The sequence below is a fragment of the Thrips palmi genome, unplaced genomic scaffold, assembly GCF_012932325.1.
Source record: "Thrips palmi isolate BJ-2018 unplaced genomic scaffold, TpBJ-2018v1 HiC_scaffold_4, whole genome shotgun sequence".
Taxonomy (NCBI): Eukaryota; Metazoa; Arthropoda; class Insecta; order Thysanoptera; family Thripidae; genus Thrips; species Thrips palmi.
The window spans coordinates 4,992,478-5,018,916 of NW_023144631.1; the positions used below are offsets into that span (position 1 = coordinate 4,992,478).

Below are 26,439 nucleotides of genomic sequence, written 5' to 3' on the forward strand. Positions count from 1 at the left end.
CACCATCAGGGAGCACTGATCGGCTCGAGGGACGGGCCGGGGCGGGGCGGGGCGGGGCGGGGCGGCCGTGTCCTGACGGTCCTGACCGGGACGCCGCGACGCCGACGCTTGGCCCTAACGCTTGGCCCCGCCGTGATACCATCGCCGGCCCGGCGACACCGACCAGCCGACCGGGCCCCGTGGCGGCGGCATGGCGGCGTCATGGCAGCCACATGGACTGCCTCATGACTGTCCCGCATGGCACCCTTGTCGCACGGCAGCCGCAGCCGCATTCCCCATGGCTGGCGCATAGCAGTCTCTGCCTCATGGCTTGCCTGGCTGTCTCATGGCTTGGCCATGGCCGCCTCATGGCTTTGCCCATGGCTGCCTCATGGCTTGTCCATGGCTGTCTCATGGCTTGGCCATGGCGGCCTCATGGCTTGCCAGTCTCATAGCTTGGCCATGGCTGTCTCATGGCTTGCCCCTGGCTGCCTCACGGGTGTCTCATGGCTTGCCGACGGCTGTCCAAAGAAAGTGTCCCCATCCCAGCCTTGGCTGGCCCGCGGCCATTATAGGCCCAACATAAACAACAATGACAACAGCGACGACAACAACAACAACGGCGCTGGCGGCCGATGTCAGGCCGATGAACAGTGCGGGGCCGCGGACCCATTAGCGACCGCGGCGCCACAATTAAAGCGGGAATTAGGTTCGCCGCGTCGCCGCGCCGCTCAATGACGCGCGACGCGGCGACAAAGGGAGAGAGAGAGAGAGAGACGAGGAGCGTGAAGGATAAACAAGGAAGGAAGAAGAAAAAATAGGAAAAGGACGCGAGAACAAGAGGCGGCAATCACAACTAATTCCGGTGGGAAAGACAACAACACGATCCGACTACTGTGCAGTGCTGTATACAGCCCGCGTGGCTCGGTACATCTCAGAGTGCATGTTTGAGTGAGTGTGTGTGAGTGCGCGAGTGTGTGCGCGCGCGCATGTGTGCGGAGTACTCTCGTCCGAGGAGTCAAGTACCTCACCTCTAAAACATCCTCCTCTCCCCCACCTTCCTTCCATGAGCGACAGAGCGAGGCAGGTTCGTCGTCCGTTCACACACTCGCAAACGCACACACGGCGGGGCTCCCCCACCCCCGCCACGCACGCACACACACACACACACACACACACACTCGCCGGCTTTTAAGATGCGCGGGCAGAAAGGCAGGAAGTGCTCTGGAAAATCCGTTACGCCGGACTGCATGCGATGCATGCATGGGAAACGCGGGGCGGCTTAATGAAAACATTCGTCACGGCGACAGAGAGTGCTTGCAGTGCCGTGCCGATCCACCGCCTGCGAGGTAGGCAGTGTCGCGGCGCCATGCAGGGCTGCGCGGCGGGTCTGCCAACCGCCGGCCCCACAGGCGCTCGCCAGGGCCGTCCTGACATGCCCTGCACACTGATTCCGAGTGTCGCTTTCGTCGCTCTGTCCCTCTCACACCCTCACGGGGGACGCCGCACGAGTACGAGAGAGACAGAGCGACGAGAGCGACGTTCGTAATCACCCTGCAGCAGCCTCTCCGCAGCAAAGCGGCAGAGGAGCGGCCGAAGGCTTTATATTCGCGATGCCGCAGTGGACGGACGGCAGGTCGCGGAGTGCGAGAGAGACAGAGAAAGACAGAGGGGGCAGACCGCGTGCCGGAGTGAGACAGAGAGAGCGGACGGAACAAAGCGAGCAAACAACAAAACGACGCCCAGGCGAGCGCTTCAAGTGCATCGTGTGTGTGTGCGTGTGTGTCTTTGTGTGTGTGTGTTACTGAGTGTGGAGGCGAAGGGATTATCGGTCATAAAACTGGCCCCCCGAACACTCCCTTCTCTCTCACAGGCGACACGGCGGCTCCGCTGTCGCGCCGACCACCGCAGTGCAGCAGGCTACTTCTCAACCGCGCTTTCGTCGTCGCTCTGTCTCTCTCGCGCACGCATGGGACCGTCCGAAGAAGTGAGAGAGACAGAGCGGGCACTGTATGTATGGCATCGGCGTGCTGCCGCGACTTTGGCAGTGTGCATCGCGCGGGTGACTCACGGTCGTCTCACAAAAGGAGCGCGCACAAAGACACCCGGCCCAGCGAGAGGAAGAGGTCTGCGTCCGAAAACGCGGCACTGTAAAACCAGAGGGCGCCACAGGGCGTTACTTCGAGCGTACTGCCCCTGCCACACATGTCTCGAAGCCTCGGCGAGGACGGATGCCTAAGCACCTCTTCTCTACCTCAGCCAGCACGCTTCGAGAAGAGCGTCGTAAGGACTTGAAGAGTAAAAGTAACGCCAGAACAAAACGTGACTGCCTTTAGTTTTAGTTTTAGTTTTGCCAGTGTAGAAGCGAGCGAGTGCGCAAAAGCACGCGCAGAGCCGCGCGGCCGGCCCACTGCCGAAAGTTCGCGCGCGCGCAAGTCCTGACACCTCCGCATGCAACACTCGCCTCGCCGCTCCGACCGTAATGGTCGCGGCACCGACACAGTAGTGGCCCAGCCAGATCACTGTTATTATTACTTTCTCACTCGCACCATACGGAAAACAAACGCCTCGAGTGTAAGTGTGTGTGTGTGTGTGTGCGTGCGTGCGCGCGCATTAGTATAGGTGTGTGAGTGTTTATGTATACAGGTGTGTGTGTGTGTGTGTGTGTACGTGTATGTGTGTGTACGTGTGGCGTATATCGTGAGGGAACGGCATGGCGATGAGATACTACAGCAAAACCAGATGCAAGCAGCAGACGAAAGGAAGGCGAGAGGCGCGCGCAGAGATCATACATCAGCAGAAGCCAACGCGGAAAAAAAGGGAGGAAAACGCATGAAACCTGGCCGCTCCGAAATATGAAGCTGGAGAAACCATTTCTCTGAGAGCGTGGCAGGAGTTCGCGCCGTGCCGCGGAGAGGCGGGGCGGGGCGGGGCGGAGCGGAGCGGGCCCTACCGGACTTGCGGCGCCGCGTCGTGGGAGACGCAAATTGTTTCGGGTTATCTTGCGCCTTGCCGCGCGGCGCTGTCGCGGCCAGAAATTGCGTCGCAGGGCCAGCAGGTCCGGCGGGACCTCGCTAGGACCAGTGACGACGGAGAAAGCCGCGGGGGCATCTCGGAGTCGGACAAGACCAGGACGAGACACTGCGAGGCGACGGCATGGGGTGGGAAGGGAAGACGCAGGGATGGTATCAGTCTGCAGGAGACCAGATTTTGAGAAGGAAGGTCAGGGCCAGAAAAAAATACAGACACTTTAAAAAAATAGTACGACACTGACCAACCAAACAATTTGTAGAGAAGGCGTCGAAATAAACATCATTTTCGGCTGACCCCAGGCCGACCCACATCAGGCCCGCTCGCGGTAATGCGCGGACCCTCGTCCGAATTCTGCCACCGTTACTGCTGCACGAAACACGCAAAGAGCCGCTCACCAAGAAAGAAAACAACTCGAGGGCTAATGAATGAATATTTGCCTTGCCGCGCGCGGCACAGGCCTTGAGACCTCCGAAAAGTAGCCGCAGCTTTCCTAGCCACTTGCGAGCAAGCTCAACAAAGCTCAGCCATCTTAGAAAGTTAAACAAAGCTGAGCCATCTCGACAATCTTCACAAAGCTCAGCCATCTCAGCAATCTCCAGAAAGCTCAGCCATCTCAGCAATCTCCAGAAAGCTCAGCCATCTCAGCAGTCTCCAGAAAGCTCAGCCATCTCAGCAATCTCAACAAAGCACGGCCATTTCAAGAATGTGTACAAAGCTCAGCAATTGCAACAAAGGTCAGCCATCTCAACAATCTTAACAAAGCACGGCCATCTCAGGAATCTCAACAAAGCTCAGGAATGACAACAAAGCTCAGCCGTCTCAGCCAGCAATCCCTGCAAAGCTCAGCCGTCTCAGCAAGCTCAGCAATCTCAGCTCGCTGCAAACGGCGCGACCCACATCTTGACCCATGAGCTGCAAGCTCGCAAGGGCCTCGCCGCGCTCGTTGCTCTGGATCACGTCGGCACCGCTAATTACCCCACACAGTGTGGGGCGCCGTGTGGCGCCGTGTGGCGCGCACCGCAACCAGCAGCGCCCCTGAGCAACAGCAGCCCAGCGTCGCGTTTTTCACATCAAGCCGCTCGACGCTTTACCGCACTGCACGCCAGTGGAGCAGTAATAACAACAAAAGGATGGAGAACAACACATCGTCATCATCTTGCTGCCGTCGTCATCGTCATCATCATCATCATCATCATCAAGTCATAGGATGACAGCACATTATTTCAAATGTACATCATGTTTTTGCAAGGGTGCCGTCCAGTTCCGACTTTTTCTATCGCCCACACGTTTTCAATTTGATTTACTGTAAGTGAGAAACCGTTTCGAAAAGCCCGTCATCAGCAGCAGCGAGGGAGTTCCCTGGCGATGAGTACATGGAAAGGGAGTAGGCCGGGCCGAGGCAGCCGAAGCCAGCCGCGGTGAGGGCGACCAAAGGAAAACCGCTGCACCGCGCCGTGCAACATAGTGCGGCCAGCCAGATCGGTTGGTCGCTCTGTCTCTGTCGCACTCATGGGCTTCTCCATGAGGGTGCGAGAGAGACAGAGCGATGGCTCGACAGCACACCCGGGGCCTTGTAGATACGCCTGCTGCCCAGTCGGCCGGCCGGCGAGAGCGGCAGGCGGAGGCATTTAATTGAATCGATTACGTTCGAATTAGCGGTTTGACAAACCTGTCCGTGTGCACAGGCAGTGCGAGGCAGTGCAGTGTGATGGATCGCCAACCGCGTGTCATTCTGCGCCATTAGGCCGCCTCCGAGATGGCTATCGGCCGCCGCCCCGCACGCGCCCACCTGTCGCTGGAGGGAAGGCCCGCCAGGCACCGCCAGCCACCGCCAGGCAGGCTGGCCCGGCCCAGGGCTGCCAGGCCAGGGCGGCAAAAAAATATGATGGGCACCACCAAAAAACACCTGCATGCCGCATCTAAACTGCGAGTCTGATAGATACACCACACACCCTCGAACCTCTCCAGCCCGCACTCGCCCAGTGTGGGGGCCGCGTCCGAAGAACGTCGGTCACCTTGCGAATGCTTTCGCGACACACGACTTTCGAACGCCGGATTAGAAACAAGAAGAAGACGGCGGTGTGGTTACCCATAGAATGCACACGGACACCTCGACGATGAAAGCCTGTGCTGGCTATGTGTGGCGCGGGTGCGGCATCACACACACACACACACACACACCGCGCGCGCGCGTCGCATTGGCACGCGTTTTATCGCAGTGCTGTAACCGCAGCCGAAGGGGCCGACCTGCCCGGGGTATGTGCCTAGCGGTCACAAGCTGCTCCTCCTCCTCCCCCCCCCAACCTTTTTCCTCTCATCCCAGCAGCTCCCTTCTCCCGCCGCCCGGGCCGGCCTGGGCACACCGCGAGACCCACCGCATAATAAAAAGTTTTAGTGAGCTGCGTGTGCGGTATGGCGCGGCCACAGCACGGCATGCATGCGGGAGCCAAAACCAATAAAAGAAAAATGACGGGGCGGCGGCGGCACTGACCGGGTATCGAACCCGCGGCGCGCGGGAAAAGGCCCCACGCACTTGGCAGAGCCAATGGGCGTCGAGGAGAGGGGCGCTAGTTTCGGGCAGGTCAGCGGCAAGCGAGAGTGGTTGTTGATCGAAATCCGTCCCTTTGAACGCCACTGCCCGACTGCCCAATGCGGTCGGCTAAACGCCGTGCAGCTGATGATGATGATGATGGTGATGATCATGATGGTAGTAATGATTACGTTGACGAGGTGGTCCAAGTCACCCGGACAGATCGATACCTCGAAATTGCTATACGATTCCAATCGAAGTCGCTTCCGTCGCTCGGGCCGCCCTATGCAGCCTGCCAGCGAGACTGGCGCAGGCAGAGGTCGCGGCAGAACTATCACCGCCCGCCGACTGGACGGCCGCCGGGCAGTTCGACAGGAAGGGAAAACCTAAGGGGAATCGGAGTTTCTCACAATCCTATGGCGACGCTTCGAGCCAGCAGGCGTGGATTCAGGAAAAGAAATCCCCTTTGAGATGTGCCGTCTGGAAGGCAGGCTGGCAGGCAACGATTTCTTGCCCCTCTGTTAGTAGGCAAAACTCGATGCACAGACGGCTCCTTAGAAAAGAACCAGGGACGCTGATGCCGACGCGACGCGCGAAAAATCCACACCGCTGCATTCCTCGGTGTGAAAAGGGACCGCGAACCTCTGCCGGCAAAAGCAAATCACGCACTTGCGTCTCACTCGCACCTTCGGAGCGGGGCGTGCTGTCTCTCGCTCGCACGGCCAAGGGGTTGGTCGGCAAAGAGGGAGCGGCGAGATAACCACAGCACAGAGCAAGGCGGGGCGCGGCGGGCCGCCACAATTTACGACTCGAAACCACTTTAATGTTTCTCGGCAGCCGTGCACCGCCTTGTTCATCATAAGATGCACCGGGGAGCGCACGTCCAGGCGGGAAATGGCGCACCGTACACTCCGCTTCAAAAACCGCGAGGTTTTGCAGAACGAAGTCAACAAAAAAAAACAAACGAGGAAACCCCTCAGAACGCCGCCACACCTCAAGGGTGTCTTTCCGAAGCTGGGACGGCATGGCCTGCCGAACATGCCCGACCGCTACGCAGCCACGGTGCTTTCGAACCAGCCCTCCGTCGCCTTGTCTCTCTCGCACTCGGGGCGTTCTGGAGCGGCGAGAGAGAGACAGAGCGACGAAGTTCTGCGACGCCGCGATGACAAAGGGTCCTGCACTGTGACGCAGTGCTAATGGCCGCCGAGGCCACGACGTCGCGGTGCTCGGTCCTCGGCCCCCGCGACGCGTCCCGCTGCGTCGTCGGCGTGCTCGCCCGAAGAAAGTTCCTCCCCGACTACAAGACCGCCTCGGTCCAGCACGGTCCTGCAGACTGGTTCCGAGAGTCGTTAGTTCGTCGCTCTGTCTCTCTCGCACTCACTAGGCGTCCCGTGTGGGTGCGAGAGAGACAGAGCGACGAAAACGACTCTCAGTCTGCAGCCAGCACCCCGTGCGCGCGAACTCGGCGGCCAAGGGGACCACGGTGGCGGCGGCGAGTCGCTTTCGCGGTGTGGCGGCAGTGCGTCGCCTTCGGGCTGGTTTCGAGCTGGTCTTCCTCTCTCTCGCACCCACACGGGGCGCCGACTGAGTGCGAGAGAGACAGACTCGCTCGGAATGAGTTTGTTGTGCGCGTGCAGACCGCGACGCCACGCGACCGGCGCCTCCGAGCCACCGCGGCACCCCGCCGCCAATCGCTACACTTTCTCTGATAGTTGACGCGTTTCCGGCGGAGGAGCAATGATTAGCGCGGCCGGCACTGCAACCTGCGAGCAAGGCCTCTGTCTCTCTCTCTCTCGCACTCATGAGGCGTCCAGAATAGGTGCGAGAGAGACACAGTGACGAAAACGGCTCTCGGAATCATTCAGATTGCAGAAGAAGGAATAAGAGGACGCAACGAAAAAATTTCCCTTTCGCGCGCGGGAGGTTGCGACTATGTAAAACGAGCAGTGGCAGTGAATCAAAGACGAAGACGAAAAATGCCACGCTTTCTGACCGCCATAATGAAGCAATAATAAACGTCAATAAAACACACACGAATGCACGCCGGGCCACATCTGTGTGGGTGGAAGAGGGGAGAGAAGCAGTGAAGTCGAGAGAGAGAGAGAGAGAGAGAGAGAGAGAGATGAGAGAGTGAGAGAGTGAGAGAGAGAGAGAGAGAGAGAGAGAGAGAGAGAGAGAGATAGAAAGGGGGGGGGGGGAGGTCAGGGGAAGGAAGCTGCGCGAGGTATTTGGCGAGAGGCGCTGCACTGCACCTGCACCCGTTCACTATGCATGTTCCTCCGGGCGATTGACTCCGGTCCGAGGCCATCCATCATCCCCCCCCCCTCCTCCCCTCCCCTCCTCCGAGAGCACACCTAGAGAGTCCCAGGGCGATCCTAGTTGCTGGAATAAAGAGCAAAGTGCCCGGCCGCCACGCCGCGCGCCAACACCACCGTCGTTCCGCCGGACTCCGAGAGTCGTTTTCGTCGCTCTGTCTCTCTCGCACGCACCTCTACTGCACGCCCCATGAGTGCGAGAGAGAGAGAGACAGCGCGGTGAGAGAGAAGCGGAATCGCAGTCTGCTGGCCGGTTGTCGTTTTTCTTTCTCCCGCGCCAGGTCGGCGCCACTTTTTTCCGGTCTTTTGCTGATTTACAAGGAGCAGCACACGACCAGGCGCATTAAAATCGGAGCACGTCGCCGCGAGCCGTGCTTCGCTTCGCCTGGCTTCGCCTGGCTTTGTTGCATAAGGCGGTGGCCCGGCCCGGCCTGGCTGCCTTCGGCCCTTCGGCTGGCCGCGGGATCGCCGCGATAAGCAGAAAGGTAATGACGCCCGGGTCGGGTGGCATTGTTACGGCAGAGTCACCGAGAGTCGTTTTCGTCGCCCTGTCTCTCTCGCACCCGTGCGGCACGCGCCATGAGCGCGAGAGAGACAGAGCGACGAAGACCGACCCTCGGAATCAGTCCGCTGGACCACTGTCCCCTACCACTGTCCAGCCAGGGCGGGAATGTTTTCTTTAAGGGTGCAGGCACAGCAGTGAGCAGTGGACAGTCAGAATCAGAAAGGCGCTGTGGAACCCAAACGGGAAGGACTGTCTCAAAGTACGCTGCGAAAAATTCCGAGGTTTGGTACGGAAAATGTACGGAAAATGGGGTATGGAAAAGGTACGGACCTTCCGTAATGATCCTCTGTGGTCTCCATAAGGATCTGATGTAAACTGGTACGGAAAACATGTGGTTAGGTATGGACGGTCCAGGTAAAAAATTGACCAGACACGTTCCGTACTTTTTTCTACCAGTGTACTGTATGTTGTAGTGAGAACTAAAATCTAAAATAGCCGAAAATAGTACTCTCATTCCAGGAACGTAACGTGATGATGCCACGTCGCGGGTCGTTTATTCTGAGGCTGATAACAACGCGGCGCAGAAAGCGATTCCCCGGAAATTGTCTCGGCAATGCCTGTCCTTGTTATCACGGGGCACGGCACTGCAACACCGCCGCCTCGATTTCGCGCTAATCGAAGCCGATTTAATTATTGATTGCGATCGGGAGGGCGGTGGTCACGAGCACCTGGTGTAGTGGCGGTGCACTGCCCTGGCACTGCCCTGGCACTGCAAAAGCAAGAAAAGCTCCCCGCGCAGCGAGGCGGGGCCCAAGCAAACGAGCCCAGCGCGCTGCGCAAATTAAAATAAAATCAGGAGCGACCCGCGAGGTGCGTAGCGCGTGGCGCGGCGTCGGTGCGGCGCCGCCTCGCGGATGGGATCACTTTCCACCGCAGCGTCAGCCTCCAGCAGACTGACTCCGAGAGTCTCGCTCTGTCTCTCCCGCACCTCCACGGGCCGCCCCATGAGTGCGAGAGAGACAGAGCGACTCGGCCGGGGCCAGCGCCGCGGGGCTCCGGTCCCCAAACAACACTCACTCGACTTAGATGAAAGGGAAAATGGAGGAAAGCGCGAGAGAATCGTGCTGTACTTGGCAAAAGCCCGGCCGGCCGGAAGCCAGCCCGATTGTTGTGCCTGAGCCAATCAGGCTGCCAGCCCTAGCCCAGCCTAGCCGAGCCGCCAGCCCCGGCTGAGCCCTGCCTGCCAGCCCCGCCAGCCCCGCCGGGGCCTGGGAGTCGCGCTTCCCTATCAGGTCCCGGAGTCTGGAGTCCGCCGCGGCGGGCCAGACGGCTGGAGGAAAAAAGACTAGTATATCTCCTGGAGGCGGTGCTGTTTCAGCCGCCGGATTTCGGGACGACGTACTGCCATTGCCCTGGAGGATATTTGCTCAGTCCGCGTTTGTTTGAGCGCGTTAGTGAATGTATGTGTGTTTTGGGATATGTGTGTGTATATGAGAGGGAGAGAGAGAGAGAGAGAGAGAGAGAGAGAGAGAGAGAGAGAGAGGTGGCCGCCCACGGCAAGGCTGGGATCAAAGCGCGCAATAGATTGTGTCTCCGGCACACTCGTAAGTCACACCAACGGGGCCCAGCGACGCAGCGTGCATTACCATACGACCCGTCTAGTAATTCGTCGCCGACTAACGAGCCCGCCCCGTCCCGCTGGCGTCGGCCTGCCGTCGGCCTGGCCGCCCGCATTGATTAACGACACTTTATTTTATTATTTTATCATTTCGCTTTAATTCGCTCCGCGATGAAAAAGCGGCCACCACCGCGTCGCCCCACTTGCGGCCAAGGCGAATTCACGTTTTATCACTCTACAAAAAAGGAAACTAAACTCGAAGGGACAATTGATTGAAAGCCGTTTAGAAACCCTTTCATAAAACCTTTAACAAAACCTTTTACAGAGTTGAGATTTATCGAGAACAATCAGCCAAAACTTGGTAATGTGTATTATTTATGAAGGGTATTCTGTGTGAGTTACTCATTGAAAGTTGAATCTGTCTGTTTCCTATTCTGTTTCGAAACTTTATTCTGTCTTAAGTAATTCTGACTGATATTTTTTTTGGGTTCAACAGCTGGCTTTCGGTTAAAACGACCAAAATGCAGTGACTCCGGAAAATGGCATGACGTCACTATTCTCTGAGAATAATGATGGGAGTCGAGGGCACATGGGGGCAATGGGCGATTTGGAGGATAGGTCAGAAAACCCGCTTTTAGAGTGCACACACACGGAAACCCCTACTCTGTTTCAATGAGGTGGGACCGCGGAACGATAAAGCTATAAAAGTAGGGCCTTGCACCTGCTGCTTCCAATAACCGCTGGAGAGGCCGACCGCTCTTAACTTTCGGCGATCGGCAGGGAACCGGTGTTTGACCGGCCGCTACACTGGCCGCTACCGTACGGCTCAATCAGGCACTTGTCCCGCCCGGGCCACGCCGGGGCACCGGGGCGCACAGTGGGCCAGAGGACCGGCGCAGGCGGCCAAAAGTCTAGACGCGTTTTGAGCTCCAGGGTCGGTCAACAGGACTCGAACCGGCCGTGGTGACCCCACCAATGGATTCCTCGTTCGGAGACCAATCAATTGGTGGGGTCACGTGTTCAGTTTGAGTCCCATTTAGCGACTCTAAAGCTGAAAACACGCCCGGAATAATACACACGTGGCTTTTCCACCAATTTCAAAAGTTTCTCTTCGTATACGACGATGAAAATCCAGAAAAGATTCTAGAAATTTTGCTTTGCCTTATACTTGCGCCAAATTTATTGAAACACAGCTCAAATTTCATTGTAAGACATTCAGACTGTCGCTTCTTTGTTTATTTTTTTTAGAAGCATCGATCCAACGACGTGGAAAAGAAAGCAGTGAATATCTGAGCGGAGTAATACATCACGCAGTGCCAGGGCACTCCTCCGCACTGCCTAATGAGCTGTGCCAATGCCAGGGACTTCCAGGGACTCCAGGGACTCCAGGGACTCCAGGGACTCCAGGGACTCCAGGGACCGACCGCCTCACTTTCTTCAGGACTCCAATAAATAACTCAGGCTGGACGAGCCAATGTCTGCGGTGCCGTCGTTGTTCCCGCCAGGCACTACCCGCTCCGCGCCCCACCCGCGCTGCTCGACTCGCGAACCAGTGTCGCGCGGCACGAAACGGACTGGCAGCCAGAGGCAGGCAGGCCGGCCAGCTCCAGAGTTCCATCATGTAAATCATAAGACTGCCGCACTGTTAGAAACGGCTTTAGCAACAAAAGTAGAGACAAAAGTTACCAGGCACACGAAAAGGTTACCAATGTTCACATTGCGATGTCAGTGACCATCCACGATCGTAATTTCAACCAAAACGAGTCTTTTTGGCGCCCAATTTGAGGTAGCGGACTGGCCATTTGACTTTGTGACGTCGCGTGTTTGTAATTGGGCAGAAATGAAACAGAGTTGAACCACGGCGATGACACTGCTGTATTGCATACAGTTTTTTCCGCATTCGTCCCGACAACACGACGTCTAGTTTCTCCGGCCCAGACAAGCCTACCTGCTCTGCTCCCGAGTCTCAAAAGCTCGACGGCCCTACACTGGACAACGACCGCCGCGGCTGCTGACAGGCGGCGGAAGGAAGCCGGAATCCGTTTCCACGCGTCTCGCTGGACAAACTGGAAAGGACTGACTGGAGCGGGTGCGGCCCTGGCCCTGGCTGGGCCTGCCGGAGCACGGCAAGCGCCCTCCGGCGGAAATTACAACTATCGACGGGTCGGCTTGGCCTGTTTCCGTCGCCAAATTCAACGGTTCACACACACACACACACACACACACACACACACACACACACACACACACACACACACGGCACACCCAGCCGAGACGTTCGCCAGATTCCCAACCGATTGCCGCTAAACGAGCTCCACCGTCGAGACCGACCAGCCGTTCGTTTCTACCCGAGTGCGAAGTGCGACGCCGCAGCAGGTGGATTGAGGCGCTTTCGTCGCCCTGTCCTCCTCGCACTCACGGTGCGTCCCGTGCTGGGCTGGTGGGAGAGAGACAGAGCGACGAAAGCGCTGCGCAAAATCATCAGCCCATACAGACGAGACAGACCCTTATTAGTCTTCATCGGATGTGAGCATCAAGCGCCATTCAGCGCACGCCTAGGCGCAGGGCGCCGCTACACCCACGGACAAACACCTCCACCTCTCATCCTCGTCCAACTTTTTATCTTGTTTTCATTTTTTACAGTGCCAGTGTCCGCTGGGCCACGTGGACGCCGCCCCCACTCGTTCGATTAGCGGTTTTTTTTCCGGTTCCAAATGAAAGGGGCTTCCTCCGCTACGCCGGCTACGCCACTGGAAGTGGAATGGAATGCTGCGGTTGCCATTCACGCCACAGCCTGCTGCCTTCTGCGCCTCGTCAAATTGTAAAACCATTGCCGGGGCAATTAAAACGCACCGCACGCAAACACACACACACACACACACACACACGTCTAGAGCTTTGGCCGGCCGGCGCCGGTCTCCTGGCCCACTGTGCAGCGTGGCGACGTCACCACGAGCACCGCGACGCCCTGCTCCGCCCTGCTTGAGCGACAGAGGAGAAAAGCTTCCCAAACGGCGAGCCAAAGCGGTTTTCACTTCGATGCGACGACAGCCGCGCCGATCCGAGAGCCGCGACGCCATCGAGCCGAGACACTGTTGTTCCCCTCCAGCGTTGGCGTCTCTCCCAGTCAAGGGCCGGCACACTGAGAGTCTCCCTCTGTCTCTCTCGCACCGATGCGGCACGCCTCACGAGTACGAGGGAGACAGAGCGACGAACACGATTTAGTCTGCGGGCAAGCGGCAGCGCGCCGATCAAAGGTGCCAATGGAGGCAAAGAGGGAAAAACTTTTGTCCCCTTTGAAAAGCTCCTCCTGCTACGCTTTTCAGTCATAGGCGTCCTTAACCGTCAACGAACCTTTCCACAGCGTTTCGGAATCGCTAAATGGAACTGCGGACTCTTCCCCGATCGAACGGCCCGCGACGTTGCCGCCACCGCCCCCTACATGGCGGCGAAAGGCGACCGGGAAAGGAGGGGGACGGGGAGGCCGACGCGACGCGGGACGTCATCGCTTAATAATGATGCCCTGATCAGGGAAAGCACGGCGGCCGCGGCCGAGGCACTGCCCTTCAAGGCGGCGAGGCGCACTGCACTGCCAGCGCTTCATGAACCTGCCGCGCCTGCCGCCCTCGCCGCCCTGCAGACTGACTCCGAGAGTCGTTTTCGTCGCTCTGTCTCTCATCGCACTCATGGGGCGTCCCGCATCGCTTGCGAGAGAGAGAGAGAGAGAGAGAGAGAGAGAGAGAGAGAGAGAGAGAGAGAGAGAGAGAGAGAGAGAGAGAGAGAGAGAGAGAGAGAGTCAACGAGGCGATCGTCTTGGCGGCGTCGTGCGGCCACGCCCCGCGCCACGCCGATAGCGGCAAATGGGGAAACGGCGAATATCTCAGCGGTATCGCGGTGCGGGGCTGACACATTCAGCTAGACAACAACAACAGCAACAAACAACAAAGACAACGCGCAAAACGCGCGCGAAAATGATCGGCGCGCGTTGATAGGGGGAATGGCCATCGGCCGCGTCTTAAAACCGCAATTACAGTCGCCATTATTCCTCTCATTATTCCCCGCGAGCTGCCGGGCGACGCGCGCGCCCGCGACGCGTGGACGAGGTGCTGATGATATGATATGGCCGCAATGCCGCGGGGAACGCACGCACACACACACACGTTCACACACACACGTTCACACTCACACACACACACACACAGACAGGCATAGACTGTCATAGGCACATACACACAGAGACGTACCACACACGCACCTTCTCACACACACAATCTCACACACTCACACACACACACACACACACACAACTAATAACACATCAACGGGTTGGGCCCACCGCCACCACTTACTACTGCGCCCCCTCCACACCGCCACTATGCATCAATCACAGGGCGGTGCCTTTTTCCAGTCCAGTGACGAAACCTCCGAAATATGATCCGACTGGCTGCTTATGTTGCGCGTTCGACGGGGCGGCGTCGTCCTTCCACTTTGTGACAAACCGACTCGCACTGGGTCGCGGCGCGGGGCCGGCCCGGCCGCGGGTGGGCCGGGCATTCCGTTTGACGCGACTGGTGGTTCAAGGTTTGGCATGGCACAGATCTGGGAGGGAGCAACCCGAAGTTCAGTTTCACACAGATCTGGGAATAGCGAGCTTCGAGTTGCGTTTTCTGGATCCAAGGTTCCATTTTTACAGGGTGTGCTGTTGTAAGTCAGTATCCAAATAGCAGACGGCAAAGATTGGAAATAGATTTAGCGTCCCACAGAGAAGCCACGTTTTGCCGCACAGCGCGCTGGGGGACCTGGGCTGAGAACCCAAGCTCCGTTCGTGACCGATTTGTGGACACACTTTCATACCTATCATCTCCATCATGGCTGGCTCGACCGCTCCCATACGCTGTTCTTTAATGTGTACTCAGTACAACCCTCTAGTTCACTTAGCAAGCATGAATGTGCCGATGTCTACTTGACAACCATGTACGCAGTAAAACGTCTATAAAGCATTGCTTTGTAGTGATACGAAGAAAAAAATGATTTTGTTAAATCTACGAAGAAATCCTTTGTCGCAATACGAGGCAAGATCCTTTGAACGAAGCAATTCTTCAATTCCTTATTTTTCTTCGCAGTTATGAAGCAGATGCTTAGTATCCTTTAGGGTAGAGCTGTGGAGACGTGTACCTGATATCCTATCTCAATGCAGAATCCAGAATGAAGCACACATGAAGCTGTGGATTGAGTACACGCTCAAGTTTACAAAGTGTGTCGAGACCAACATTTTCTTGTAACACAACGAAGGCTACTTCTTTGAAGAGAAGTTGTGAATCCAGCGCCAGAGGCCTCAGCAAAACGCATCAAAATGCTGCACCACCCTTGGGCGCTGCATGCGCTGCACCTACCTTGACCGCCGAGTCCGCGCCGAGCCAGCCCGTGCCGCCGTCGTGGCCCAGGGCCTCGGTCGTGGGCGCCATGGTCAGGGACCCCTCGGGGGGCCCCGCTCCAGCGGACCCACCGCGCGCGTAGCGCTGCCGCCTGCAACAAAAGCAAGAGCAAGGTTAGAGAGGAAGGCGGCGCTACACTCACTCCCACGCGCAAAATCAAACAGCGAAGCGTGCTTTCGTCGCTATGTCTTTCTCACACTTTTCAACGGAACGCCCTATGGGTACGAGAGAGACAGAGCGAACCCCTCTCCGGAATCAGTCTGCCGGCCGCCGCCGCTCGCAGCGCCAAATTTGAAGAGCGCTCTTGACTTTCTCTCGTTTGCACATGATGCGAATAAGTGGTTGGTTTGTGCGTGCGGCCGCACGGGGGCGGACGCGCCGACGCCGCGTGAGCCACTCAATGAAGCATGCTTGCTTGCAGTCCGACTCGTCCGCCCACCAGCTGTGCTAGCCGTGCTGTACCGAGAGGGAGAAACACGGCCCGAGACCAAGTTCTCTTTCACTCGGCAAAAAAAGCGACAGTGAGAGAATGAAAATGGATCAAATTCAGTTGATATTTTTTTCTGTGATGATAAACTAAGATTGATGATTATGACTTTCAAAACATGGTTATGATAAAGCCTTCAGTGCACTTCAGTCATGGTCATCCTTCGTCTAAATTCAGCGGAAGTACCAGGGACATTTTTAGTTAGAAACTGAATTTTTAAGCTGCATTCCTCTAAAACCGAAAGCTGCTAGCGACCACTGAGACTTGAAACGTCCCCCACAAAAAAAATGAGCAGGGGATCCGTTTGTTTCCATCGGTTTCCATATTCGGCTAGTTCAGCCTTTCTTTCACAGAGTAGCAGCAGCAGCCGTTCACCGGGAAGATAGGCGAACATATAGCAGCAGCACCACAACGCGGCGCAGCGCTAAACCGTTTCGAAAAGCAAGAGTCGTTTTGATTTATGTAAGTGCAGGGAAGCCGGCAGCAATGGCAATAAGCGAGCAGGACGATACGGATCGGAGACAGTGCGCCGCCGGAGCAGCCGCCCGCCCTCGGGGCTCTGGGGCCGAGCCTTCGACCCTTCCAAGCCCCGCATGGACCGCAAATGGCCACACAAGGCTCAAACAAGGCTGCATAGGGCCCACACAATGCTGCACAAAGTGACACAGGGTCCACACAGTGGCAACCTCAGAGCTTCAGACGACTATGCTAGTCCTTACGCAGGGCCTCACAGGGCCTCACAGGGCCAAACACAGCCTCCATAGGGTCAAAAAAAGCCCCAAAGAGCATCACAGGGGTGTCGCAGGGGCCTTACAAGGGCCTAACATGAGGAGCCTCACAGGGGTCTCATAGGGGTCTCACAGGGGTTTCACAGGGGCCACACACGGGCCACTCAGGGGCCACACAGGGGCCACGTATGGACATAGGACCACACGAGAGCCACACAAGGCCACATAGGGCCACACAGAGCCTCACAGCGACACACAGGGCAGCAAAGCGCCTCAGGGCTGCACAGAGGCTCCGTGCCCACCCGGTAGAAAGTCCCCAACCCGCGCATCTGCACATGAGATGCGACAAGACGGCACCTTCACAGACCGACACACGCCGCGTTCGCGACCGGCTCGGCGCATTTTAATATTTTAAGCCGCATGCGAGGGAAGGGGGAGGGCTGGGGTTCCGGATGCATAAAACGGTGCCGTCTACACCGCAGCGCGCTGCGAGTCGCAGCTAGCAGACGACGACATCTGCATTTAGGGCGTCCGTCGCCTCGCTCCTTTGCATGCAAAATGGCGTCGCAGGCCGGTGGGAAAGGGCGGCAGCGCCGCGATATGACCGGCGGGGACACAAAAAAAGGTGTTATGCGAGCCTATAAATGAGGCAGGGTCCTTGTCCCGGAGTCTTGCCTGGCCCGTGAGAGCGTCGAGCGACGCGGCGCTGCGAGCTGTGCACTTGGTTTAACTCCAGGATGAGGCGGCTACCCGGACGGCTTGAGGCCAGGAAGACGCTTCCTGCTTCTTCGACGACACCAGCAAACAAAGTCACTTAAGACAAGATAACGGCAATTTATATGTGTGAGTGCAAGCCGCACTCTCCAGCAGAGGAGCTCTGCGAATACTACAGACAGGCTATCCTCTCTTTTGTTTCTCGACTTATTCGTTCGGCGTGGCCAACCCTCATCCGTTTGGGGCCCAATCTCGCACAGTGAGCCAGCAGACCGCTGGGCGCAGCAAAAACTTTAGATGTGTTTTGAGCTTCAGTGTCGCTAAATGTGATTTGAACCGAACGTGTGACCGCACCAATAGATTGCTATCCGAGTGAGGAACCCATTGGTTCAGGTCCCTTTAAGCGACGCTGAAACTCAAAACCCGTCTAGAACTTTGGCCGCGGCCGCTTCCACCGGTCTTCCAGCCCACTACGCTCCACCCCCTTATTTCTCCCCCAACACCTCCGACAGTCCTCATCGGAATCCTCCCAGAAGACTCGGCGTCATTAAATTTTCGCCGGGACGAATTTTCTTTCTCCGATTCGCAGCACGAATTGGATCCGCGCGAAGATGGCTATCGGGTGGGACCGCTCCGCGCGTTCCGCGGGCCGTTTGGGTTCGCGTTGCTCGCGGGTCCCCCGTCCCGTCCAAGCGCCTCGGCCCACCCACGCCCGCACCGCCAGCACCGCCGGCCAAAACGGCTAATTACACCCTGGTTAGAAGCAACTCTCGCGGAAAGATATATACGCACCGGTCGCCAATTCCATTCCCCGGTGGACTGCAAATTAGATGGAAATGAAAAACTTTCTCGCGGCCGGCGGCGAAGGGAAGCCGCGTGAAATGTCATCGTGCCGATAGCAGGGCGACGGACTGGCGGTCGAGCGGGCTGTTTCGTCGTCGTCTCGCTCGCCCCCTGCGGGACGCCCCGTGAGTGCGAGAGAGCCAGAGCGACGAAACCACTGCTATCAGTCTGCAGGGTCCCTCTGTAGGGCGGGCTGCCTCCGTCCAAAAAACCTAGAACTACATCGTCAGCCACCTCGCCAGGTACGACCGGCCCTCCCGGCCCTGATGAGCATATATCGCTCACGAGAATAACAGCCATCGCCGAGCCGGGCGCGAAAAGATCGCTTTCATGGGCTCCATTTTCATGGGCTCCATTATTTGAGCCCGACTCGACGAGCATCACGGTGACCGGGCTTGGGGCAGGCCCGGCCCAGCGGTACCGAACAATCCACGCTCTGTCCCTCTCGCACTAGTAGGCACGCTCCTTGAGTGCGAGGAAGACAAATCGACGAAAAAGCTCAGCGGCCGGAACCAGCCCGCCGGGCGCGCCCGAGACCTAGGGCCGCCGGGGCGACATTTGGCCGCGTAATTCGTCCGTTTTGGAGGACTCTATAATAACGCAAAAGGCAATAATGCTTTCTCCGACTCAATAGATTCGACTGACGAATGGGCCGATGATTACAGCGCTGGCAAGGCCTCGGGCTGAGCCGGGCCGAGCCTTGGCCGTAAACCAGGCCGTCGTCAGTCGCGCATTGTCGGAAATGTTATGATTGGGAAACTGAGACACACGCACACACACACATGCGCGCACACGTTAACCCATGGATAAGGTAGGACACACACACACTCACACACACACACACGACGAGGTCCCTCGAGGCTCAAATCATCGGCGCGCTAATTGTGAGTGACCGCCACTCCCCGCCGAGCCCATCAAGGCCGTGATAAAGCACAGGCGTTTGGGCGCTGCTTTCGTCGCTCTGTCTCTCTCGCACGCCCACTGGACGTCCCCGGGGTGCGAGAGAGACAGAGCTCCACTCGCACGCGGGCGGGCTGGCGTCGCTGGCGAGCAGAACAACACGCGGCGGGGGAAGTCCGGGACTCCACCGCACCAATTCGTCATACCGAGTGCTGGACCACCAGTGGTAGCCCTTAAGTGAAAACTAAGCAGCAAATCACTTTAGGCAGGCTCGAGTGCGGGTCCGACAGCCCAGCGACGCGAGTTCAACAGCAGGGGAACGAACGCGTGAGCCGCAGAGAAGTGGCTTCAACAGCAGGTGAATGCGTCTAGAGGAGAGAGAAGCAAGGCGCGAGTGCAACTGCTACGTAGTAGACTGCCTCAAATGAAAGAGAGAAGCAAGTTGAGCGCCAGAGAGCAAGGAAGCAAACATGCCCTTTTTGCAGTTGGGGGCGGAGCCAGGGAACCTTGGAGTCATGGATGAGTGCACTACTCGGTGCACTAGTGCAATAGGTCGCACGGCTACCCAAGTCGTTGTGCTCTCGACGAGGACGTTCGACCCGGACGTTATTCGACGTGGACGTTCGACGTGGACGTTATTCGACGTGAACGTTATTCGACGTGGACGTTCGACGTTGACGTCATTCGACGGGGACGTTCGACGAGGACGTTCGACGTGGACCTTGAACGCGGACGCTGGTGCGACCGAATCCAGTAGCCGCGTCCAAAAGAAAGCGGGCGCCGCGTTGTCACCGCGGCGCTGCGCCTCACTGCCTGTCGCTCCGATGCAGCGACTTATGCAAATCAGTTCATTTCCTCGGATCGGGAGGCGGGAACCAGAATGAGGGACATCGCTTTGCCGCTCTGGACGTCGAACGCCACTTTCACTGAGTGACCCGACGGCGCCGACGGCCTGACGGACGGACTGCATGACCGCCCTGGCGGCCGCCGAGCCACGCCCGGCGGAGCAGACCAGAGCAGCGCGGCGCGGGGGCGGCTGCACTGCACTCGCAGCCGGGCGGGCAGGGGGCGTCCCACGGAGGCGAACAAGTTGCACTAAGCGGCTTCCAGTCGCTGCACATCGACGGCCACCAGGCGCCACCAGGCGCCACCAGGCCGACCGGGAGTACGCCTAACGACCCTTCAGCCCTAGGGATGTAAAGGCCGGTAATATTACCGGTAAAGAACGGTATAATACGGTAAAATACCGTATTTTACGGAGACCCCGGTAAAATTGGTATTTTTCGGTAATTTTGAAATATTGACTTATTTGAACTTTTTTAGCTTCCATACGATTAGACAGGACGTACGGACTGCAAATAGCGCTTCTTTTGAACTCTTGGTTTGTATCTGCCCCTCGTGCCACCCCGTGTACGTGTAAGACGTCTAGCCACTTAAAATTAATGTGAAGTTAATGTTCTCTTCTCTTGCAAAACTTGTGGAAATCAAAATCCATTTACGCGACCCAAATCTCCGAAAGGCAAATCAAAAACCTTTCTTTGTTGCCAAGGTTCATATAATTTTAACTAACTTAAAATTGAAAAGAGGTAAATCTAGGAGTAGATATTTGTTAGAAATTTGAGCTGAAAAGTGTAATGAACATTGGTATGGTTGTTGGACACCTTGCAGCCTTTAAGGAAAAAAGTTTCTTCATGGCATTGAGACAACTTACTTGGATTACGAGAAAAACGGCGCCCGTTTTGTTAATTCTTAAGTATATTTGGGCTGTTAACTTTGCTGCTCTACGCATTTCTTAATCCAGCCCAGTAGGAATAAGTGAAAAGCAGTCAGATTCAAAATTAATTTGGGAGGGTCTAGTGGGAGAATAGTTCATATTTTTGACCCACAGGGTCTTTCGTCCTTGTCTATTTCAAATATGCGACATTGTCCTTGAGTCATGATGGTTTGCAACCATGTTTGGAACGATGCGGCCGATAATTAATGATACACCCTCACCCAAATGAACCTCTTTTCCCCCTATTTCACAAGAAGAACCACAGTTACTTCTTTAAGTCAAGAAAAATCAATTTTACCCAATTTTACCGTATAATACGGTAAAATACCGTATTTTACCGTAATTTACGTAACTTTGAATCTTACCGGTATTTTTGCATCCCTATTCAGCCCGCACCGCCACCCCACAGTCCGCCAGTCTTGCCTCTGGTCTCTACAGTTCGTCGCAAGCAGGCTCTCCAGCCTGCTTTCTGCAGTCTCCTGCAGCCTGCTTTCTGCAGTCTCTCCAGCCTGCTTTCTGCAGTCTCTCCAGCCTGCTTTCTGCAGTCTCTCCAGCCTGCTTTCTGCAGTCTCTCCAGCCTGCTTTCTGCAGTCTCTCCAGCCTGCTTTCTGTAGTCTCTCCAGCCTGCTTTCTGCAGTCTCTCCAGCCTGCTTTCTGCAATATCTCCAGCCAACCTGCTAAAAGTTTACTTGATGCGTCTGGATCTCACTTTTTCTGGTGTGGACTTTGGCTTGGAGCACACTTTCCGTTTAATTTCTTCTTTCAGTGTTTGGGAACGTCGCGGCCCCACGGCGCGTCACGGCGCCTCGCGGCTTCGCGGCCCGAGTCGCGGCGCGCGGCACGAGGAAGGGATTATTGGCAGAGAGAATCGGGCGGCCTCGCTAATCAATCAGCGGGGGACTCGGTCACGTCGCCCGCAGTCGGATTCCCGGGAGTGCGCTTCGTCGCTCTGTCTCCCTCGCTCTCAGGCGGCGTGGCCGGTCGGTGCGAGGGCGACAGAACGACGAGGCACTCTTGGACTGCGAGCTTTCGTTTGGGCGACGGCGGCGGGAGCCACGACCCACTGCGGCGACGCGGCGCGCACTCTGGCGGCACGGCCCAGAAACGCCGGCATTGTCATTAGGGAGCGTGATCGTCTTTGTCAAGCGGCCGAGCGGCGAAGCGGCGACGAGAGGCCAAAGGGTGACGGCGGCGCGCTTTGGGGAGTCCGCGGAGGGCGGTGCGCTGTAGAGGCCGCAGCAGGCAGTGCGGAGACTGTGGGTAGGCTGAAGAGGATGCAGAGAACAGGCTGGAGCTGGAGAGACAGTGTGTCTTCTTTTTCTCCAGGTGATGGGAGGTTGACGGCCACCCCTCTGCTCGCCAGGGGCGGATACAGGGAAAGGGCGAAAGGGGTCTAGCTCCCCTCATTCCAAAAGAGAAAGAAATCCATGGTACGTGGTAGATAGCCTCCTGAACGGCAGGCAAAAAGCCACACTATGCAAGTAGTCCAAAAGTAGTGCTTCTTCTCCCCTCCAAGGCCGCCCCTGGATCCGCCACCGCGGCTCGCGAGGTTCAGTAACGGTCTCGGGCCTTCCGAACAGCGACGCCGCGGCCCGTGCCGTGCCGCATGCCGGGCCGCGGAAGCCTCGGCGGAAGCCCGGGCCAGCGCATCGACTCGACGGCCCGCTGCATCTTCGGCATCTTCGGCAGCAATGACACAATAATAGAGCCTGCCTGCCTGCCTGGCTGCTGGCTGGCTGACGCGCAGCCCATCGGTCAGCCGCGCCGCAAAGCCCCGCTGCACAACAGCGATGCTCCACCACGCCGGCCGAGGCGGGCCGTTGCTATTGGCCAAACAATGGGGCAACTGGCCGGGCCGGAGAAATTGACCGACCGACCGGCATAGCGGCCACCCAAAGAGCCATGACAACGGATCAGCCCGCGCCGTTACGCCCCGTGGCCCCCGCGGCCCCCGCCCCCACCGCCCGGCCCGGCACACTTATTGGCCGTCATTGGCCGCGGCTCCCGTATTTGAGCGGCCAGCAGACTGATTCCGAGTCGGGCTCTCTCGCACTCGTGGGGCGTCCCGTAACGGTGCGAGAGAGCCCGAACTCGGGCAGACAAGCAGCCCGGCGCCCGGGGCAGCCACAGAGCCTCGCAGAGAGTGCGTTGCGTTCCCATGTCAGTGTGGCGCCGCTACCGGCCGAGCCCGCCGTATCGGGAGGCAGTGCCGGGCTGTGCCGCCGCCGGGAATGATATGTGCATTAAGCAGCAGATTGATTCCAAGACTCGTTTTTGTATCTGTCTCTCTCGCACTCCGACGGAACGCCCCACGAGTGCGACAGAGACAGAGCGACGAAAAACAGACTCGGAATCAGTCTCCAGAATGCAGCATGCGGGTCCAGGCCGAGCAGGCCGTCCAGGTCGCCGGCTTCCTACGACGTTTCGTCGCTCTGTCTCTCTCGCACCCCAACGGGACGCTCCGCGAGTGCGAGAGAGACAGAGCGACGAAAGCGCTGAACGGAATCGCAGGGCTGGACCGCTCCCACGTCCGTCCGCGCGTCCGCACCACATGGCGGCGTGGCGGTGCCTTCCCGCCCCAGACGGGCGTCGCATGCCTTGCCATGCCTCGCGCCTCGACGGCAAAGTAGGCAAAGTGGGCAAAGTAGGCAAAGTAGGCAAAGCAGGAAAATTAGGCAAAGAAGGCAAAGTGGGCAAAGTAGGCAAAGTACGCAAATCAGGCAATGTAGGCAAAGCAGGAAAAGAGGGTCACCATCGACGACGACGTCCCAGCCCGGCCCAGCACACTGATTCCAGGAGTCACTCTGCCTCTTTTGCATCCATACGAAACGCTGCAAGCGCACGAGGGAGACAGAGCACCGAGCAGGACTGTGAGTCGCACCCTTGGGGCGTTCCGTAGCGGTGCGAGAGAGACAGAGCGAGCACGGTTCGGAATCAAGCTGCGGGGCGAGTGCTTTACATACCGGAGGGACACTCCCTCGGAGATTACCCATCGCTACGCTGCGCGCGTCCCGCGGCGCCCTTGGCCTGCCCGCGGCCCAACGGGCCCAACGGGAGCACTTCCCCGCGGGTGCGAGAGAGAGGGACAATGCCGGTATTATTATTGAATGCCTCTCGAGTGCCCCCCATTGTGGACGCAGCGTCGCCGCGGCGTGCCCCACCCCCCGCCCCACCCCGCCCCGCCCCACCCCCCGCACCCGCCCCGCCCCGCCTTGGGGCCGCGCGATGGGCGGCGAGGGTCACGCGCGCTGCCCGCCCAGCCCATGCACCCCGAGTCCGCGCCAAGCTCTGCGCCATGCCCCGGTCGTAAAGACCGCAAGTAGAGTAAAACGCAGTGCCGGAAGGGACGCGGGCCAGACCGCCCCTTCACTGGAAAAGACTTCCTCGCCGTCGAGGGGCGCATGCGGACATGCAGAGCGGGGAAGCGGACGCACGCCGTAATAACGAAGAGGGGAAAAAAGTCCGCGGGCGACGGCGCGGATTCGAACCCGCGCCCGCCCACGTCGGTGACAGCACGCTAGACCGCACGGCTGTCCAGACACGACAGGACGCGACATCGAAGCGGACCATTACGGTGGCGTGCTCCGCGTGACGCGACTGCCGACGCGACACGATTTCAGAACGCGGCCGCCACTACCGCGACGACAACGACATCAACAAGGCCTCTTCACGGACCGCGGCAGTCCGGAATCATTTACATAATGCGAGTCTCATTGCGCCGCGGAGCGCGGCCCGACATGACCGCACCACAGTGGGCCAGTGGAGGCGGCCAAAACTCGAGACGCGTTTTGAACTCCAGAGTCGCTAAACAGGACGCAACCGAACGTGTGACCCCACCAATGGATTGATCTCCGAACGAGGAATCCATTGGTGGGGTCACACGTTCGGTTCGAGTCCTATTAAGCGACTCTGGAGCTCAAAACGCGTCTAGAGTTTTGGCCGCCACCACTGGTCTTCTGGCCCACTGTGCGCACCCGCCGGCCGCTAAAAGTGAGGCACCAGAAAAAGAAAACAACATAAAGGTCCCCCAACAGTCTGATGGCCTTTCACATCATCTTTTTCATCCTCCCTTTCGCCACCTTTCTTTCCGCCCGCTCGTCTGCCTGCACTCCGCCCCGGCCGCCCCGGCCACGCCGCAGACTGATTCCGAGGGTCGTTTTCGTCGCTCTGTCTCTCTCCCACCAAACGCCCCAGAGTGCGAGAGAGAGAGACGCGTCTCGGATTCGGTCTGCAGGGGCGATGCACCGCCACACGTAATCCACGGCGATTCGCCACGCCGCCGATGCGCGCTCGTTTCACGGTGGAGGGGCCGCTGGATCGGCCAAGGCTGTGAGGAACGCGCGGAATATGGATCGACGTGGGAATGTCGCGGCGCACGGGGAGCTTCAGGAACTTCGGTAAGGTGGAGGAAAAGGACGCAGGAAGACGGAAAATGGAGGTAATTACATCCACTTCCCCCTCCCCCCACACACACACATCTTAAGGTACTAGACAGACCGCTTGGAAGATGGGCAATAAGCATTCCTTTGCCCTATAAATAGGCAAAAAGCAATGCTTTTCACCCTCGGAAGAACACCGGACGTCAAAAAGGGGTCAAGTGTACGTTGGCGGCAGATAATGTCAAAAGGACGGCGTCAAAGTTTAGCAACGAAGAGATGGACGTGCAGGTAGGCAGCCCGCCGCGCCGCCGCGCGTCGAAGTCCGACCGACGGCCTACCCGCCAGGCGCTAAAGGGCCGAGCTTAGCCGCCTCTGCCTCGCCGTGCCGTGCCGCGCCGTGCCGTGCCGGTGCGTCCCACGGCGGCCGACACATTATGCGGGTGATAAGCCGCGGAAGGTGGATGCGAGGCGTCCTCACAATGGTCGACAAGAAGACCGTGAGAGTGGCCAAAGTGAACCGTTAAGATCGGCGCGGCGATTCGGCCGCGCCGCCTCGGCCGCCGGACGCAGTGAACCGGCGGACGAAAGCGGGCCGGCAGGCGACAGACCGAGCGGTCCGGCTAAATGCAAGTGGGATCGACGGAGATCTTCGCTGTCAGAACGAGAACGTCTTCTGTAGCTCAGGCATGACGTTTTTCCCACGCAGGGGCCTAACCCTCATGGGGAGCGCCGTGCATGAAGTAGGCAGCGCACGCCGCAGCCGCCGCGTCTTTCCAATGAAGAATTCCAAAATAAGACACGACGCCTGGGACCCGCGCGGCCGCTAACAGAGTGACCGAGTCGTTTGCGCCTCTGTCTTCTCGTCCAACGTGGACGCCCAGCGCGCGCCAAGATGCCGAGCACTGTCGTCCCCGGCGGGTCCGACACATTAAGCGGACAGTGATCAAGCAACGCGGGAAGGTGCCGCATTGACAGAGGCGCCTCACAAGGCGAAAGAAAGACCGTGAAGAAAGCTGGACCAAAGAAAATGAACCGTTAATCCCTGATCGCCCTGCAGCGTGGATTCGGGCCAGCGACCCGCCTCGGTTCCGCCGGACAGGCAGTGACCCGAGCGCGGCAACGCACGTTTCGCGGCACGTTGCACGATATGCGCTTTTCGAGCGCGGCACTGCGCGGCCAGGCAGTGACAGACGGCGGGG

General features: G+C 58.2%; 1 protein-coding gene across 1 annotated transcript in view; it reads right to left on the bottom strand.

Annotated features, from left to right (window-relative positions):
• Positions 1–26,439, bottom strand: part of LOC117649327 — a 123,415-nt gene that overhangs the window by 40,595 nt on the left and 56,381 nt on the right. Inside the window, exon 2 of the mRNA XM_034391965.1 lies at positions 15,374–15,506. Coding sequence (XP_034247856.1) covers positions 15,374–15,445 — 72 coding nt within the window. The 5' untranslated portion in view covers positions 15,446–15,506. The remainder of the gene's footprint in view (positions 1–15,373; positions 15,507–26,439) is intronic.